General features: G+C 54.6%; 1 protein-coding gene across 4 annotated transcripts; it reads right to left on the bottom strand.

Moving 5' to 3' along the window:
• Positions 1 to 1,651: 1,651 nt before the first annotated feature.
• Positions 1,652 to 10,147, bottom strand: DOLPP1 (dolichyldiphosphatase 1). 4 transcript variants are annotated; one of them, XM_078329210.1, is made up of 8 exons: positions 10,051 to 10,147; positions 6,955 to 7,055; positions 6,625 to 6,712; positions 6,426 to 6,525; positions 6,116 to 6,214; positions 5,470 to 5,598; positions 4,887 to 4,976; positions 1,652 to 3,127 (listed from the first exon to the last, which is right to left on the bottom strand). In XM_078329210.1, the coding sequence occupies exons 1-8, from the start codon at positions 10,124 to 10,126 to the stop codon at positions 3,091 to 3,093; spliced, it is 720 nt and encodes a 239-aa protein (XP_078185336.1). In that variant the 5' UTR covers positions 10,127 to 10,147; the 3' UTR covers positions 1,652 to 3,090. The 4 variants fall into 4 exon arrangements, with proteins under 4 accessions (XP_078185336.1, XP_078185337.1, XP_078185338.1 ...); XM_078329211.1 differs by having other exon boundaries at positions 6,625 to 6,709; XM_078329212.1 differs by lacking the exon at positions 6,116 to 6,214.
• Between the last annotated feature and the right edge of the window lie 7,890 nt (positions 10,148 to 18,037).

The raw sequence follows: 18,037 nt of genomic DNA, 5'->3' as shown, positions 1-18,037 counted from the left end.
CTGAGCCCTCAGCCTGGTGGTCTCTGTGGGCCTCCCCAGGAAACTGAGTGAACAAGTGAAGGAAGGCTCAGGTGGGGCCAGGGCCCACCCTCTGGGGAGCTCCTCTTTACAACCTTCTCAGTGTGGGACTTCGGTTTTATTAAGAAATGAAAGCTATGGCCAGGCGTGGTGGCTCACACCTGTAATCACAGCACTTTGGGAGGCTGAGGCAGGCGGATAAGGAGGTCAGGAGTTCGAGACCAGCCTGGCCAACATGGTGAAACCCTGTCTCTACTAAATATGCAAAAAAATTAGCTGGAAGTAGTGGCTTGCGCCTGTAGTCCCAGCTACTTGGGAGGCTGCGTCAGGAGAATCGCTTGAACCCAGGAGGTAGAGGTTGCAGTGAGCGGAGATCGTGCCACTGCACTCCAGCCTGGACGACAGAGCAAGACTATATTTCAATAAAACAGTAAATCAGTCTGTGCCTAATCATTCCAACATCTGAAGTATTTATGGGTTTGTTTCTATTATCCATTTTCTGCTGGTTCTCCATCATGTGTCTTCTTTCCTTTTATATTTGATCATCTTTGTCCACATGTATTTGTTTTGTTTTTGAGATGGGGTCTTGCTCAGGATGGAATGCAATGGCGTGGTCACAGTACGCTGCAGCCTTGACCTCCCAGGCTCAAGTGATCTCCCACCTCAACCTGCTAAGTTGCTGGGACCATAGGTGTGCATTACCATGCCTGGCTAATTCTTAAAAAAATATTTTAGGGAGGGATAACATGGGGAGAAATGCCAGATATAGTATGCACCTAAAGTAAAATAAAAATTTTAGCTGGGCGTGGTGGCTCATGCCTTTAATCCCAGCACGTTGAGAGGCCGAGGTGGGTGGATCACGAGGTCAAGAGATTGAGACCATCCTGGCCAACATGGTGAAACCCCGTCTCTACTAAATACAAAAAAAAATTAGCTGGGCATGGTGGCACATGCCTGTAATCCCAGCTACTTGGGAGGCTGAGACAGGAGAATCATTTGAACCCAGGAGGCAGAGGTTGCGGTGAGGCGAGAATGCGCCATTGCAGCCTGGGTAACAAGAGCGAAACTCGGTCTCAAAAAAAAAAATTTTTTTTTAATATACATATATATATATATTAAAGACAGGGTCTTGCTATGTTGCCCAGGCTGGGCTCAAACTCCTGGGCTCAAATGATCCTCCTGCCTTGGCCTCCCAAAGTGCTGAAATTACAGGCGTGAGCTAGTGTCAGACCAAGTGGAGATGGTTATCCTGGCACATTCTGAAGGGCACACTGGCTGCCCCTGAGTCTTCTAGGCTGTCCCACAGAGAAGGAATGAGGCTCAGTGAGAGCAGAGCCAGCACCACACAGGGAGGGGCCTAAGAGTGAAAAGGGGAAAACTTCCTAAGGCTGAAACTGTCCAGGTTTGGAATGGCGGCCCTCAGTGAGGTCCCCTAGAGGGAGGTCATCAGAAGCTGGACAGACCTGATGGGGAATGTCGCAGAGGCCATTCGCAGCCCTCCTGTGGGCTAGAAGGGACTCGGTAACTTCTGGTTTCATGGTCTTCACCGTATCGTCGCCCCTAAGGGTCCTGTGTCCCCGCAGCTGCCCCAGTCTCCTCTCCTGAGCCCAGTTAGCAGCATGTGCTCAGCCGCCCCAGTTTACGATTTTATTTTAAAACAATAGTAAACAATTTCATTGATTTTTCTTAAATCAAACCACCTCACACTCAGCTTGTCTCAGGCAAAAAGTAAAAAATAAAAATAACAAGGGGAGGGAAACGTAGAAACCGACCTACCTTCCCTAGAAATAAGCCCTGGTCCCGGCATCTGGAATGGCTTTTGGACACTGCCTTTAACGAAGGAGAAAAGAAAGCACCAAAATATTGTGCTTCAGCAGCAGGTTAGGAACCTCCACAAAGAAAGGGGTGGGGAGGATTCGAACACAGATCCCGAGTGGCCCAGTTCAGTCCTCAAAGCTTCTGAGAGTCTGGAAGTGTCTCCTCTCCACAACTCCCTTTCAGAGTGACTTAGAGATGGGGGTCCCTTTTGGAAGAGCCATCCCAAAAACTGGGCTGGCAGGGCTCTGTGAGCCCACACCCCAGACACAGGTTTGAGGGGGACCCCAAGCAGGTTCCCAGCTGGTCAGAGATGGGTCGGGAAGGACAAGTACATATTCAGAGCACACAGAGGGAAAGACAAGGGACTTCAGGTGCCCACTGCCTCACTCCTCTCCTCCCGGCTTCCAGCTCCTTCCCATTTTGTTCGCGTAGGGATGAAGACTAACTGCTACCGGATGGCAGGACAAGAAAGAGCTGTAAACAGCTTGGGTCTGTTCACCCACATGTGCAGGCTCCTTTGTCAGAAAGGGATTATTGTCTTATGGACAGGGGACCAGAGAAAGCCCTTATGGTGTTGGGTCAATACGGGGTAGAACACAATGACAGCAGCCGCCAGATGCGCACTCGCTCTGGGCCCTGCTCCCAGACAGGGAAACACTGACCGAGGTTCTGGAATGGCAATGGTGGCAGGGAGGGTGTGGGGTATGCTCCCCTCCTCCTGGCACCCCAGGCCACCGCTCCAGCCCAGGGAGAGGCATCTGCCCTCTGGGCATAGGGCAAAGGGCCTGGGAAGCTGATTGGGGCCCTCTGTCCACAGGGCAACCACCGGACAGCAGGCTCTTCAGCTCCAGAATCCTGCCTGCCTCTGACAAAACCAAAAAATAAATAGTGTGTACTTCTCACGCCACCTGGAATTCCTGGCCCCGAGACCAGAGGCGCAAGCCCTCCTCCTCCACCCTGCACCCAGGTGCCCACGCTGAGGGCACTTCCTGCCCAGCCGGGGGCTGGCAGCAGCACAAGCGAGGGTCTCTGGCCACGGTCCCCAGGCAGCAGGCCCTCCAGGGTCCTGGTTGAGGGGCTGGCTCAGCCCTTTGGTCCACCTTGTTCATTAAAATTAAAATAAGGAAAAAAAAGGCTCCACTTGGTGACTTGGATCTGTAGAGGTCTCTGCTTCGTCCCTGTCTGTCATCCTGTCCATCCTGCAAGGCATCGTGTGGGCCAGATCTGGAGGCTGGGCCCAGCCACACCCACCAGTCACTGCAGTTTTGTCCCCAGCTTTCGTTGTCTGTTCCTGCAAAATGGGACAGGGGTCAGACGTGAGTTCAGTAACCTATTGCTGTCCCCCACCTCATAGTCCCAACTAAGTAGATAAATCCTGACTCCCAGTAGCCAATGATTGACCTGCACTGGGCCAATCAGAGTGCCTGCCCTGGGAATTGCACCTAGAGAAGGTTGATCTCCCTGGCAGGGCCTGTACCTCGGCTGTCTCAGCTCTGGAATCCTAGAAGTGGAGCCAGGAGACTGGGGCTGGTGTGGGGGCCAGGATGAGGCAAGAGGAACCTGGCTGGGTTCCAATTAGTTATGGGGAGTTTCCCTTTATTGACAAGCCAGCACAAGTGGGTTCTGTGGTTACTGACCAAAACAGAAGTACAGAAAAGTAGTGAGCTCCCCATCCGGGAGGTATGTAAGGAAAAGTAGGAGAACTACTGATGGAGGTTACTGAGGGGATTTGAGCACCCAATTTGGGGTGTGGCTATATCCAGGATGAGCCCAGGAACCTGAGGAAAGCAGGGCCAATCACCCCCATTTTCTAGAGGGGCTGATAGAATTGGTAGAGGAGAATTGGGCTTATCCAGGGTCCCAGTTAAAATCTAGAAACCTGCTGGTCCTGTGTGATATGGCCCCAGCCTCATCCCACATTATACCCCTTGTTCCCTGGGCTCCAGCCCCGACCATCTCAGTCTGGTGCACTCACCAAGCTTTGTCAGCCTCAGGAGCTATGCATGCCCTTCCCCAGCCAGCTCTAACAGGCCCCGCCCACCCAGACCCACATAGGCTCCTGACACAAGCTGTCAGGCCACAGTACTGATCACATAGGCAGGCGATCACATAGGCAGGTGCATCGCAGCTCTTCCCTGCCTGCTGTGAGCACCATAAGCAGGGGACCATGGCTATTGCTCTGTGCTTGCCACCAGCACACAGCCTGGCACAGAAAAGGTGTGCCCTGAGCTTTTGGTAAATGAAGGCCGGCCAGGCGGGGCAGGGCAGGGTGAGGCAGGGCAGGCCAGTGAGAGATCAGCAGGGCCAGCTGGGGCCCTTACGCCTCTAATGGGATTGCCTGCCCTAACCCCCTCCAATCCCCTTTCCTCATGGATCCCCAGCTTTGCTCTTAAGCTTGTTAGGATAATTTGGACCTTGATGCACTAAACACATTTCCTGGCTGCTAGGACACCCCACCCTGCCCTGCCCCACAGTCCCTCTCGGCCCGCCTGGAAACCTCCCAGGCTTCCTCTGGAGCCTCAGCTCGTCTCTAAACCTGGAGAGGAGCCAGCCTTCCCACACCCCTAGGACCCCCACCCAGGATTTGGGGTGAGTGAAACAGCATGAGTCAGGACTCTCCAAAGCTCAGCTCTGTCCTGGCCTGTTGTGCAACTACAGGCTGGCCCCCAACTCAACATGCCTCAGTTGACCCAGGTCGAAGAAAGCATCTGGACTAACCCCTAGGGATGGCCACACACAGGAGCCCTGAGAACCTCAGCTACCCAGCTCTCTGGTTCTGGGCTGCAGAGGTTAAAAGCATGGGCTCTGGGCCAAACAGCCTGGGTTCACCACCCTGCTCCCCACCCAGTATCTGCAAGATCTCAAGCAAGTGACTTCCCTTCTCCAAGCTTCAATTTTCTCATCTGCAAAATGAGGGTCACAGTAGGATTCAATGGGTTAATGCAAGAGAAGCACTCAGGCAGGCATGGGCTTCCAGAGGGCCCTCCAAACATGGAGACAGAGGCTGCCTGGGGCTGGGTCCCTGTGAGCACTGCTGTCCCCGAACTCACCTGGCTTCTGCCCGGGTTACCGTGTACTCAAACCAAAGTACGTTGGGAATGAGGCTTGTGTCTCGGATTAGGAAGAACTCGGAGATAGGCCTGGAGAGACAGACACCCAGAGAGCCAGGACCACATTATGGCACGAGTCTCACTGCGCCAGACATCCCCACCAGTGCCCAGGGCTGGCGCTGTACCCCCCCCCCACTGCCTAGAGTCACTGCCTGGCCTAAGACCCCAGGGCCACTGAGAGACCCAGCTATGTCACCTGTATCACCTCAGGCAGAGGCACTGTCCCATAGGACAAACGGCCCAGCAGGACTCAGGCTGCTAAGTCCCTGAGAACCTATGCGAGGACAGAGGATGGCACTCTGGCTTCTGGGCCTGAGGAAACCCCCCATGTCTCTGCTGCAACCCCTGGAGAAGGTGGAAGCCAGACAGGCAGGGCCTGTAGTCTCATGCCACCAGAAGGCTAGGCAATGGGGCCTTCTCAGGGAGACAGGGGCTGGGGTCAAGACTCCTGGCCCGCCCACTGACAGCCCCACCCATAGGAGGGGACAGGGCCACAGTGCCTGGGATGGTAGGAGGCAGTTACCAGGCTGCTATCCTGGGGAACAGCGGGGTGAGGACCTCCTGGGTGAAGATGAACCAGGCAACGGCCATGAGGCCTCCAGCGATGCCTCCATAGAGCACCTGGCTCCAGGTGTGGTACAGCAGGTAGACCCTGGGCCAAAGCCAGAAGGGAAGTATGTGAGAGCCAGGCAGAGACAGGCCCGCACAATCCTCTGAGCCCACGTGCCAGCTTCCCAGGGACCCGTGCCCACACATGTGGAGACACACCGACACACTGACAGGGCACTGACTCCACAGGCACAGCCTCAGATCCACTTCCAGGAGGGAGGGCGCTGGACCCCAACTGCAATTCTCCCATCTGTAGCCGTGAAGGGCCGGCTGGGATCTGCTGCCGCCTGTCCAGCCCTTGTCCTCTGGATTTGTCTATGGTGGGCTCCTCCGGAATAGGGACTAGATGGCTAATACAGCCAGAATCTTGGGCTCAGTGGGGACTGGGCTAGAAAGGGCAGCTGGAGCCCTGTCCTTTTAAAACTAGAGATCTGAGACCCCTTTCCCAGTGCTGCCCTATAGGCTCTGGGACTAGGGTCCACAGTGGGGCCCGACAGGAACCAGGAATCAGTAGGACCCACATGGGCAGGGTGCAGGCAGGGGCTCTCCCTCCTCCATACCTACTGTAGGAGACTAGGAAGGCCGCAGCGAGGAGCCCTAGGGAGAGCACGTGCCTCCACAGCAAGTCCAGGAACCTGGCGTTGTTTGTTTGGTGCATTCTGGGAAAACAGGCCCGCCAGATGGCCTCAGCCCACAGCCCAGCCCAGGCCTCCCAAACAGTCCCTGGCCCCATCCAAATGCTCCCTGGGTGGCTTCTGCCTCAGCTGCAGCCCCTCCCACCCCAGGGGCATCTGAAGGGCTAGCAGTGAGTCCCTGGCAGAGCCCAGCCTGGGCCAGTTCAGGGCCACCCTGGCCAGGGAAGAAGCTCACCTTAAATACAGGAAAAGGAAGGAATAGACCGAGAAGAACCACATAAACTGGGAATGGCTGGAGGGCATCCCGTATTTGGTGCCCACTGCTGTGTGGGGGCCTGGGAGAGAGAGGAGACCAGGGCATCATGGGAGGATACAGACCTCCCAGTAACACCCTGACCTGGGGGACCCTCAGGCCCTCGCGGCCCAGGCCCTACCTCCACAGGGCCGTGGCTCCTGGATGACGTTTTTGATCAGCCAGTTGACCCCCTCGTTCAGTGCCAGGCCCCCAAGGAACGAGATCTGCTGGGGAAGACATGCAGTCAGCTGCACCTCTGTGCACCTGCTGGCTGCTACCCAGTCCCAAAGACCATGGGCTCTGACTGAACCTCCCAGCCCAAAAGGTAAGCAACCTGGAACCAGCCGGGAGGCTTCACACACCTGAAGACAGGTGGACGCAGGGATGAGAAGGCAAACCCTGGGCTGAGGGGCAGACAGGCTGCCCAGAGCGGGGTGGGGTGGGGAGGGGGTGGGCAGGACAGACTCACCGTGTGCAGCTCCCGCTTAAATATAATGAGGGTCACAAAACCAACAATGACAAATACAGGGCTGAGGCTCAGGTAGGCAAGGAGGTGGCCAGAGAGATCACCTGGCAAGACAGAGAACAGAATGAGGACAGGGCCCAGGCATCAGAAGAGGGGCCAGCCCCCTGCAAGGAGGGACTGAGCCAGAAAGGAGGTCCCAGCCAGGAACACTGGCCCCTTTTAGGAGATGGGGACACTCAAGCTGAGAATCTAAGGGCAGAAGAGGTTGAGTCCGAAGGGCACCCTGACCATTTGAGACAAGGTGGCTATGCAGCCACTCTGGGGTCTGAGGGCATGGTTCAGTTCCTATGCTGGCACTCGCCAGCTGCGTGAATTGAGGCTGGATTCAACTTTCTAAGCCTCAGCTCATCCACTTGTGGAACAGGGGTATTAGTGCCTACCTCCCATGGCTGCATGAGACTTGATAATATGAGACCTGTGAGACACTCAGTTTGGTCCCTGGCAACCAGGATACTTCCATGTTGGGGCAGAGGTGGGGAGAACCCAGTGTGGGAAAGGGTCCATGCCACCAGCCTCACAAAAGCAGCAGGAAAGGTGTCCACAGAGGGCTGAGCCCAGATTCCAGGGCTGAAGAGATGGACACACACACACCTGACCTCATCCACACCCAGCATCCTACCCAGCCCATCCTACCCAGGATCAGGCTGGCCTGGAGTTGGTCTGAGAAAGCAGTGCAGCCTGGCTAAGCGCCTGGGTTCAAGTGCTGGGTGACAGCAGGGTGAGTCCCTTCTCTTTCCTGGGCCTCTCCACCACGAAGCTCACCTCCACAGCACTGGGCTGTGAAGACAGTGAGTGGCTGGTACCCACACCTTGAGATAAGGCAGCTGTGCAGCCACTCTGGGGTCTGAGGGCATGGCTCAGTTCCTATATCAGCACTCGCTGGCTGAGTGAATGGAGGCAACGATTGAACTTTCTAAGCCTCAGCTCACCTGCTTGTGGAACAGGGATATTAGCACCTACCTCCTACTGCTTCCATCTCCACAGCCTGTCCCAGAGCCAGCACTACCCTGGGGTTTCCTGAAGATGCTACCACAGACTCTGGCCTCTCCACTCTCTGATCCAAGCCCCTTCATACTTCCCACTGCTCTTAGGACAAGTTCCCCCCCAGCCCAGCTCATCTGACCCTGCACAGCCCTGGCCCTGCTTCCCTCCCACCCTCTGCTCTACTTCCAAGAACCAAACTCTAGTTCCCTGAGCGTACCGTACCCTGTCCTACTTCTGGACCTTTGCACATAGTTTCCCCACCTGGGATGCTCTCTGGGTTAACTCAACAAACATCAACTAAGAACCCACCACGGTGGCAAGAAAAGACAGATACGTCCCTACTAGTGCAGAGCTCACAGTCTGACAGGAGAATCTGCCATCCAGACATGGTTCATGATCCACTAGTTAGTGTAGATATCAAGACAGCATCTGGGAGTAGGGACTGGGTCTCTTTATACCCCACTGTATCCCCACAGCCTAGCATAGAGCCTGACTCTTAACTGGGCTCAAAAACTGCTGAATGAATGGATGAAATAAGCAAGTGATGGTGTGATGAGGAGTGTGAAGGAGAAGTGCAGGGAACCACAGAAGCATTTATAGGGGCCTAGACCTCGCCAGATGCCCCAGGCTCAGCCAGGTCCCTCATCACAGCCTGTATCCTGCTGCACACAACTGCCTGCCAGGTTCCTTCTGTCTTGCTGGACTGTGAGCACTCCAAGAAGCTACTCTGAGGCCAGGAGGGGAAGCTGTGAAGGTGCAGAGGCCTTAGCAAGTCTCACCCCACCTCCCTCTAATAAAGCAGCCATTTTTCATAGTGCAGGAGTGCAGGGATCTATCAGGCCTGTTAAGCATTCTAAACTCAGAGCTAGCCCAGGGCCCAGCACTCAGGAGTGTTCAGCAGATACTGGCTGAATGAATAAATGGATGAATGGCAGGCAGGCAGGCAGGCAGGGCCCAGCACCTGGCAGGGCCATACCACTCCCAGTACAACCCAGAACACCAAGGTCAAAGTTATTTGGCATTCAGTCCTGGTGACCTCAGTGGGGCCAGGTTCTCACATCTCGCAAGGCAGCAGCAAGAGCAGGTCCTTCCCAGGCAAGCAGGGCTCAATGAGGAGGCCCCAGCCTTCCCTGGCACTCAACCATCCTACTCAGGGAGGGTCCTGGAAGGTGGGGTGGCATTAACTGCAGGTATTTCCTGAATACTTCTGCATGCTGGACACTGTGCTCAGCCCTTCTTGTGCCTCCTGCTATTTGATGCCCACATCATCACCAGACGGTAAGCACTGTAATCAGTCCCACTTTTAGAGGTGAAGTAACTTAAGCAGAGGCAGGCACCTACAGAAGGCCTCAGCCTCAACTGGAGCCTAGATGGGTCTGACCCCCACACCCAAGCTCTGCGCCACTCTTAGTAGGAAAGCCTCCAGAACGCCGCTAATGGACCTCTCAAGCAGAAAGCCCTGCGCTTCGAGAGGTGTGTCTGATGGGAAGCTCCAGAAGTCAAGATCCCGGAGGCTGCCCGCCCCCTCATCGGGGTCCTCTCGGTTGTAAAGTCGTGCCCTGCTCAGGGCGTGGCACCACAAGTACTCAAAAGCCTGGCTTCAGCTTGCACACTCCGTGCAACGAAGAGCTCTTTCTCTTACAAGCAGCCCAAAGCACTGTTCGAAGGAAACAAACACTCCCTGCACGCTGGGGCGGGAGTGCGGCCTCCCTGGGCCAAGGGAAGAAGGGCAAAGGTCCAGGCCAGGGATCTTTTCTCGCCTCACACAGACCCCCGCCCCATTTCACTCCACCGGCGCCCCGGGACCCAGGGGAGCGCCCCGGCCGCTCAGCCGCAGAGTACGCGAGCGAGCGCCTCACAATTTCGCCCAGCTCATCCCCGCACCACTGCGCCTGCGCGGCGCGCGCGCCGGCCGAACCCCTCCATGGCTCACTATTTGACAGTTCCCACCCCGGTCCCCCGGCGCCCCCTCCGCGGGCTCGCTCAAGCCGGAGAGCCCGGGACTGAGAGGCCGTTACCCGGGAAGACGTCCTCGGAGCCGGCGCCGCCTTTTACCTGCAGGATATTCGACGTGGGTAAGGGTCACCGGCCGCCATGAAGCGGGGAGCGAGCACTGTCCGTCCGCTGCCATCTTACCCGGAGACCGGGCTTCTTCGAGCAGCCAATGGGGAGCCAGGGGGGCGGTGGTCCTGCCCTATCACGCCGGGGAGGCGCCGTGCACCCAATCGGAGGCCGATATAGGTAGCGGCGCAGCCATTCAGCGTGCAGACCGTGGGGCCGGCCTGAGAGGCGAATCAGAGAGCGGGGCCCATGGAAGCCAACGACCCGGCCCAGCTGTCGCCCAATCCCGGGCGAGCACAGGTAGGGGTCTGGCCAATCAGAGAAGGGGAGGGTTCCAGCACAGAACAGGGAGCATTTCAGCCAATCAGAAGGTGAGACTGCCTCAGCGTGTGGGCAGGGCGGGCCAATAAGGCGCTGGCTTTGGGGGCGTGTTGAACTTTGGTGGGAGCTTTGGTTCGGATGGGACCTGGACCCAGAGTGGAGGCTTCCCTGGTACCCCGAGCCGACCCGCGGTCTGGGGGACTTGCGCGTCCGACAGCGCATGCTCGAAGAGGAGAGGCAACCTCAGCCCCAGGGGGTTTGAACCGACCCACTTTTAGTTACGAGTAAACCGAGGCCAGAGACCCAGAGGAGGCTTATTTCCCTCTGCCCCATACTGGCCGGCGAAAGGGCAATTCACACAGAACAGATGACCTTTTTGTGAAAAGTGTGTGTGGGGCAAGGCGCGCAGTAGGCACCCTAAACGCTGGACTGAACGGAAGCTTAATTGATGCTAAGAGTGGAAGCTTTAGCTGCAGTTAAGGACTCCTTCCCCCTTCATTCATTTAACAAAGATTTATTGATTCAGTCACCTCTGTGCTACTTAATGAGGCGTCTTGGGAACATTTCAAACAAGAAGTCGGTTTTCCACCCACCCTTCAGTTTTCCCAAGACATTCCTCTGTGAACAGCCAGCCACACCCTCCCACCCGTCTACACCTCTCCTACCCAACTCTGTCTCTGGCTAGCTTGGATTACAGTCCAGGTAAGGTGGGCTGGAAGGGCTCGACTTCTTGTCTCCTGGCCCTAGCATGTGCTGGGTTGTTTTGTTTTTTGTTTTTTGTTTTTTTTGTTGTTGTTGTTGTTGTTTCTTTCTTTCTTTTTAATGCAACAGTGTTGAGAGATTGTTTTGTTTTGTTTTTGAGACGGGTCTTGCTCTGTTGACCAGGCTAGAGTGCAATGGCACGAACTTGGCTCACTGCAACCTCCACCTCCTGGGTCCAAGTGATTCTCCTGTCTCAGCCTCCCCAGTAGCTGGGACTACATTCGCACACCACTGCACCCGGCTAATTTTTGCATTTATAGTAGAGATGGGGTTTCACCATGTGCCTTGACTGGTCTCGAACTCCTGAGCTCAGGCAATCCGCCCTCGTAAGCCACCGCCCCTGGAGCTATTTTGCTGCATGGGATGCGCTGCCACTCCTGCCCTGCTCTGCCCAGCCACATCTGGCTCAGGTGTCTCTTGAACTTACAGGTTTCCACAGCCGAGTGAGGGACCAGTACTGGACTGCCACGGTTGCATCTCCTGTTCTGTCTCAGCCCAGACCTCACTGGACTGTGATCGGTTCCTTATCTCCCAATGAACAGCAGCTCTCAGACTTCATAGAGTGCAGAGGTCAGCCTTTAGAAAATACAGATTGCTGGGTCGCACTGAGGCCTGGGTTGATCCAGTAGGTCTGGGTTGGAGCCTAGGTGTCTGGGTTCTTATGTGCTCCAGGGATTCCGATACAAGTGGTTACAGCCACCACTGGAGAAGCCCCAGGCAACAGGAGGACAGGTTGATACACCCTGAGCCTGGTCCAGACCAGACCTAGAGCAAGTGCCCAATAAATGACACAGGTGCCCCCAATGGGAGGTGAGAATAACCCAGGAAATCCCACCGAGAGAGTGGCTCTGTCTGCGAGTGGCCAGGCCAGTGGAGCAGAGACCCTGGGCTGGCGTGTGTGGCCAGAGGAGATGATGGCGACTCAGAACCCACCAGGGAGCCCAGAAGGCCCCCTGCCCCCAGCCCTGCTGTGCGCACTCACAGCCTGGGCTCGTCTGGGTCAGCTGCTCTCGGCTTCCTCAGGCACTGCCATTATCAGCCTTTGAGAAGCAGGATGTGTGAGGAGCGGCCCCGGAGCTTCCCAGAATAGTTCCCTGGGACAGGGCAGCCATCCATGATCCGGGCCACATTGTTGCTCCCAAATCGACCTTGGGAGCAAAGTCCATGAAATGCAGACCTGTCAGTGCCGGGAACCTCCCAAGGGAGGTTGAGGATGAGGAATCATGAAATGAGAGTGAGTTACCCAGGAAGGGTTTTCATGGAGAGAGAACAGTGTAAGCCAGTGTCCTAGAGCCTGAATATGGCTGAAGAGGGCAAGAGGGAGAAAAGGGATGAAGTGGCAGGGGAGAAGTCCACAGGGGCCTGGCCACCCAAAACTTTGAGGGCACTGTTAGTGATGGGGACAGAAGGGATATCTGAAGGATGGGTTTGTTGTTGGGTTTGGTTTTGTTTTCTTGTTTAAAACAACATGCCAGGCGTGGTGGCTCATGCCTGTAATCCCAGCACTTTGGGAGGCCGAGGCGGGTGGATCACGAGGTCAAGAGATTGAGACCATCCTGGTCAACATGGTGAAACCCCGTCTCTACTAAAAATACAAAAAATTAGCTGGGCACGGTGGCGCGTGCCTGTAATCCCAGCTACTCAGGAAGCCGAGGCAGGAGAATTGCCTGAACCCAGAAGGTGGAAGTTGCGGTGAGCCGAGATTGCGCCATTGCACTCCAGCCTGGGTAACGAGCGAAACTTCATCTCAAAATAAATAAATAAATTAAATAAAACGACATTCAGGGCAGGCATGGTGGCTAATACCTGTAGTCCCAGCACTTTGAGAGGTCAAGGCAGAAGGATCACTTGAACCCAGGAGTTCAAGACTAGCCCGGGCAACACAGCAAGACCTCATCTCTACAAACAAATTTTTTTTTTTTTGTGAGACGGAATTCCGCTCTTGTTTCCCAGGCTGGAGTGCAATGGCGGGATCTATGCTCACCACAATCTCTGCCTCCCAAGTGCAAGCAATTCTCCTGCCTAGCCTCCCGAGTAGCTGGGATTACAGGCATGTGCTACCATGCCCGGCTAATTTTGTATTTTTTGTAGAGACAGGGTTTCTACATGTTGGTCAGTCTGGTCTCAAACTCCCAATCGCAGTTTGCGGCAGGCAGATCACAAGGTCAAGAAATCAAGACCATCCTGGCCGACATGGTGAGAGAACTGCTTGAACCCAGAAGGTAGAGGTTGCGGTGAGCTGAGATCGTGCCACTGCACTCCAGCCTGGCGACAGAGCAGGACTCCGGCCTCCGGCTCAAAAAAAAAAAGTTCTGGTAATGACTCTGGGGTCAAGGTGGCTCATGCCTGTAACCCCAGCACTTTGGGAGGCCGAGGAGGGTGGATCACTTGAGGTCAGGAGTTCGAAACTACCCTGGCCAACATAGCAAAACCCTATCTCTACTAAAAACACAAAAATTAGCCAGGCCTGGTGGCGCACAACTATAATCCCAGCTACTCAGGAGGCTGAGGCAGGAGAATCACTTGAACCCAGGAGGTGGAGGTTGCAGTGAGTTGAGATCACACGACTGCACTCCAGCCTGGGAACAAGAGTGAAACTCCGTCTCAAAAAAAAAAAGTGTATATATATATATATATATATATATATATATATATATATATGGCTGGGTGCAGTGGCTCACTCCTGTAATCCGAGAACTTTGGGAAGCCGAGGAGGTTAGGAGTTCAAGACCAGCCTGGCTAGCATAGCGAAACCCCATCTGTACTAAAAATACAAAATTTAGCTGGGTGTGGTGGTGGGCACCTGTAGTCCCAGCTGAGGCAGGAGAATTGCTTGAACCTGGGAGGTGGAGGTTGCAATGAACTGAGATCGTGCCACTGCACTCCAGCCTGGATGGCAGAGTGAGACCGTCCAAAAAAAATTGTATATTATATATATATATATGTAAATATGCATTTATACAGAAAATTCCAGAAATCAAACGTGTACAGCTTGATATAGTTTCACAAACTAAGCACACTTGTGTAAGCAGCCCCCACATTAGGAACCAGGACCTTAGGAGCCCTGGCACCCCCTCCAGTCACCACTGGTGACCTGCAGCTTCCGACACCATACCTTCAGCTTGGCCGGATTGTGTAATCTCTATCAGCGGAAGCCTACAGTCTACTTTTTGCGTATATGGCTTCTTCACTCACATTACAGTTGTGAGCGTTAGCCATGCTGCAACCTTCAGTGGAAATTTGCTTCTTCTTGTTGCTGTATAGTATTCCATGGTGTGAACATTCCACAGTTTATTTCACATTCTAGTCTTTTTTTATTTTTTGTAGAGACAGGGTCTTGCTGTGTTACCCAGGCTGGTCTTGAACTCATGGCCCCGAACAGTCCTCCTGCCTTAGCCTCCCAAAGTGCTGGGATTACAGATGTGAGCCACTGTGCCCGCCTCCATTCTAGTCATTTTTTTTTTTTTTTTTTTTTGAGACGGAGTCTCGTTCTGTCACCCAGGCTGGAGTGCAGTGGCATGATCTCGGCTCACTGCAACCTCCACCTCCCGGGTTCAAGTGATTCTCCTGCCTCAGCCTTCAGAGTAGCTGGGACTACAGGCATGCACCACTATACCTGGCTAATTTTTTAGTAGAGACAGGGTTTCACCATGTTGTCCAGGCTGGTCTTGAACTCCTAACCTCGTGATCCTCCCACCTCAGTCTCCCAAAGTGCTGAGATTACAGACGTGAGCCACCTTGCCTGGCCCCCATTCTAGTCTCGATGGACATTTGTGTGTTTCTCAATTTGGGGCATTAACAGTGGAGCTGCAGTGAGCACCTTATGCACAGTTTTGGATTCATACCTGTGGATTTGTACTTGTGGATTTGTTTCTGAGGGAGATGTGCCCAGGAGCCCTTGCAGGGTCCCCTGAGATGGAAGAGGTGATGCAGTCAGACCTGGCTGTTGGACAGGGGCTGCACAGTGCAGGCATGAATATGGCCAGGAGCCCCAGGGGAGGCTGCCTGAGCTGCCCGTCTCCTCTCTCTGAGCTGAGGGTTTGACCAATGATGTTCCCGATGCCCGCTCTGCGCACCCTGAGAGGCTCTGTGTCTTTCCTGTTACCTCCACAACAGCCCTGCGAGGCAGCCCTGAGTGCACCCAGCTTGTGGCTGAGGCGAGGCTCAGAGTGGCACACTATTTGCCATGGCCACCTGGCCCAGATTCAGAACCACCCTGCATCTCATGAACCAGACTGTTGGCCGCCTCCTCCCACTGCCCCATAGGTTCTCAGACAAGCCCTGAAACCCAGGCTTTTCCAGAGCTGCCCCAGGGCAGGGTCTGGCCTTTTACCTCTGGCCTTTCCTCTGGCAGGGAGTTCACAGAGAGGGTGGCCCTAAGATTAGAGGTACAGAGTCTAACTGCACCACACCCCAGCCACACTGGTCTGTGCTCAGAGTCCCAGCAAGCCCTTAGGAAACAAGGCTGTTTCCCTCTCATGGCCTCCAATATGGTTTGGCTGTGTCCCCACTCAAATCTTGTCTTAAATTGTAGCTTCCATAATTCCCACATGTTGTGGGAGGGACCTGGTGTGGGTAATTGAATCATGGAGGCAATTTCCCCCATACCGTTCTCGTGGTAGTAAGTCTCACGAGATCTGATGGTTTTATAAGGGGGTCCCCCTTTCACTTGGTTCTCTTTCTCTCTTGCCTGCTGCCATGTAGGATGTGCCTTTCACCTTCCACCATAATTGTGAGGCCTCCCCACCCATGTGGAACTGTGAGTCCATTAAACATCTTTTTCTTTATAAATTAGCCAGTCTTGGGTATGTCTTTGTCAGCAGCATGAAAACTAATACAGCCTCTTTCTCCAACATGATGATGCTACCTTCTGGGTTGAATGTTCATTCATTCACTTCAGGAAATATTTGAGTTCCTCAGTCATGCCAGACCACGTGTGGGCATCAGGGATGAAGGGAGAACACAACCAGCTGGGTGCCACCCTCAGGAAACTGCCATTTCAGTGGAGGCTGTGGAAGTCCTAGATCCCTGTGATGTCAAACTAGAAGTGACTGTTTCAGTCGTAAAAACCTGTGAGAGGAGCTGTTCATCATGTATCTCTTAGAGTAGATGCTTCTGGAAGGCAGGGCCTGGGACCCCCCCCCACCCACCCACAGAAATGGCCAGGCTCCCCTGGGCTGTGAGCTCCCCTGGTTTGCAACATTTGCTGATTTCCATGTTGGAAATCCTCTCTCTTGGGGAGGGGTGCGGTGGCTCATGCCTGAAATCCTAGCACTTTGGGAGGCCGAGGTGAGAGGATCACTTGAGACCAGGAGCTTGAAAGCAGCCTGGGCAACATAGTGAGACCTCGTTTCTAACAATATACACATAGGGCCAGGCATGGTGGCTCATAACTGTAATTCCATCACTTTGGGAGGCTGAGGCAGGCAGATCACAAGGTCAGGAGTTCAAGACCAGCCTGATCAACATGGTGAAACCCTGTCTCTACTAAAAGTACAAAAATTAGCCAGGCATGGTGGCACGTGCCTGTAATCCCAGCTACTTGGGAGGCTGAGGCAGGAGAATCGCTTGAACCCGGGAGGTGGAGGTTGCAGTGAGCCAAGATCACCATTGCACTCCAGCCTGGGTGACAGAGTGAGACTCCATAAAAAAAAAACAAAAAAAAAAACAGTAAACACATAAATATATAAAGCAAGCACACACTCTCCCCAGGGCTCGCACTCAAGCTGCTGCCATTGATGTTCCTTGCCTGGGTTGGAAGGAGATGCCCACAGCCAGCTCTGGAGAGTGGGCAGTACAAGCAGGCTCCTGCACCTCCACCACTGTCTCCACAGCACCCAGAGCAAGGCCTGGCACACAGCAGGTGCACAAGAACTATATAGCAAACAAATGAGTGAGCATCCTTCAACTCTCCTGTCTGTGCATACGTCCCGGAGCCCACTTATATTAATTCAGACCACTGTTTATCAAACACTCCGTGTGAGCCCCGCCACGGCCAAAGGCTCAGCGGACAGGATCTCACCCACCATCTGAGAATCAGTCAGGCAGTGAAGCAGGAGGAAACTCAGAGCTCCTCATGACCCGATGGAAATGCAAACAGCTCCAGGTGAGAGCATGGGGTGGTGGATGGGCGTCGGGCTGGGTTCCGGAGACCTGGCTGTCCGGCCTGGGGCTGTCATGGAGTTGCTGTACGTGCTGGGGCATACCCCCTTCCGTCTCCCATCTCCTCTTTCATCAGCAAGGGTGCTGGTCTCAGTTAACAACCACTCGTGAAACAACCACCCCAAAACCTCCTGGCTTAAAACCATCCCCATTTTACGCTCAAAGTCTGTGGTTATGCTCAGCTGGCCAGGTCTGCTGGGGTTGCTCATGGCAGCTGGCTACTCAGCCGGGTCTGTGTGGCCCAAGAGGACCTTCAAGACTGGCAATGAGCTGTGGCTGCTGGCCAGGGTGCCTCTGTTCTCCACGTGGCTTCCCCAGCAAAGGAGCCCAGGTGTCTTGTATGGCAGCAGCTACTTTCCAAGAAGCCACGTCCCAACACAGCAGAGCTCAGGCCTCTGCTAGCCAAAGCAGGTCACACAGCCAAGCCTGGCTCTGCTGTGGGAGAGGACTGGATAGGATGTGAGTCCTGAGAGGTGCAATTCTGGGAGCCTTGATTGTGACAGTCCGCCAAACAGTCCAGGCTTCCCCTTGGGGTCTTCCCAGCTCTGATCTCTGGGATTCTGAGCCTCCTGGGACATCTTGTTCTGCTCTGAGATGGGAAGTGCTCCAAGACTGATGTGGGGGGTAGGGACCAAAAGGACCCAGGAGCCAGCTTGGAGGGGCTCCCACTGGCTCTGGGCCTGCTGTGCCCCAAGAAGCACACAGCCACGCACATAACCAACATGGCAAGGTGGAA

Source organism: Callithrix jacchus, chromosome 1, assembly GCF_049354715.1.
Source record: "Callithrix jacchus isolate 240 chromosome 1, calJac240_pri, whole genome shotgun sequence".
NCBI lineage: Eukaryota > Metazoa > Chordata > Mammalia > Primates > Cebidae > Callithrix > Callithrix jacchus.
Note: the sequence above shows the minus strand (reverse complement) of the source record. Positions and strands in the feature narration are given on the sequence as shown.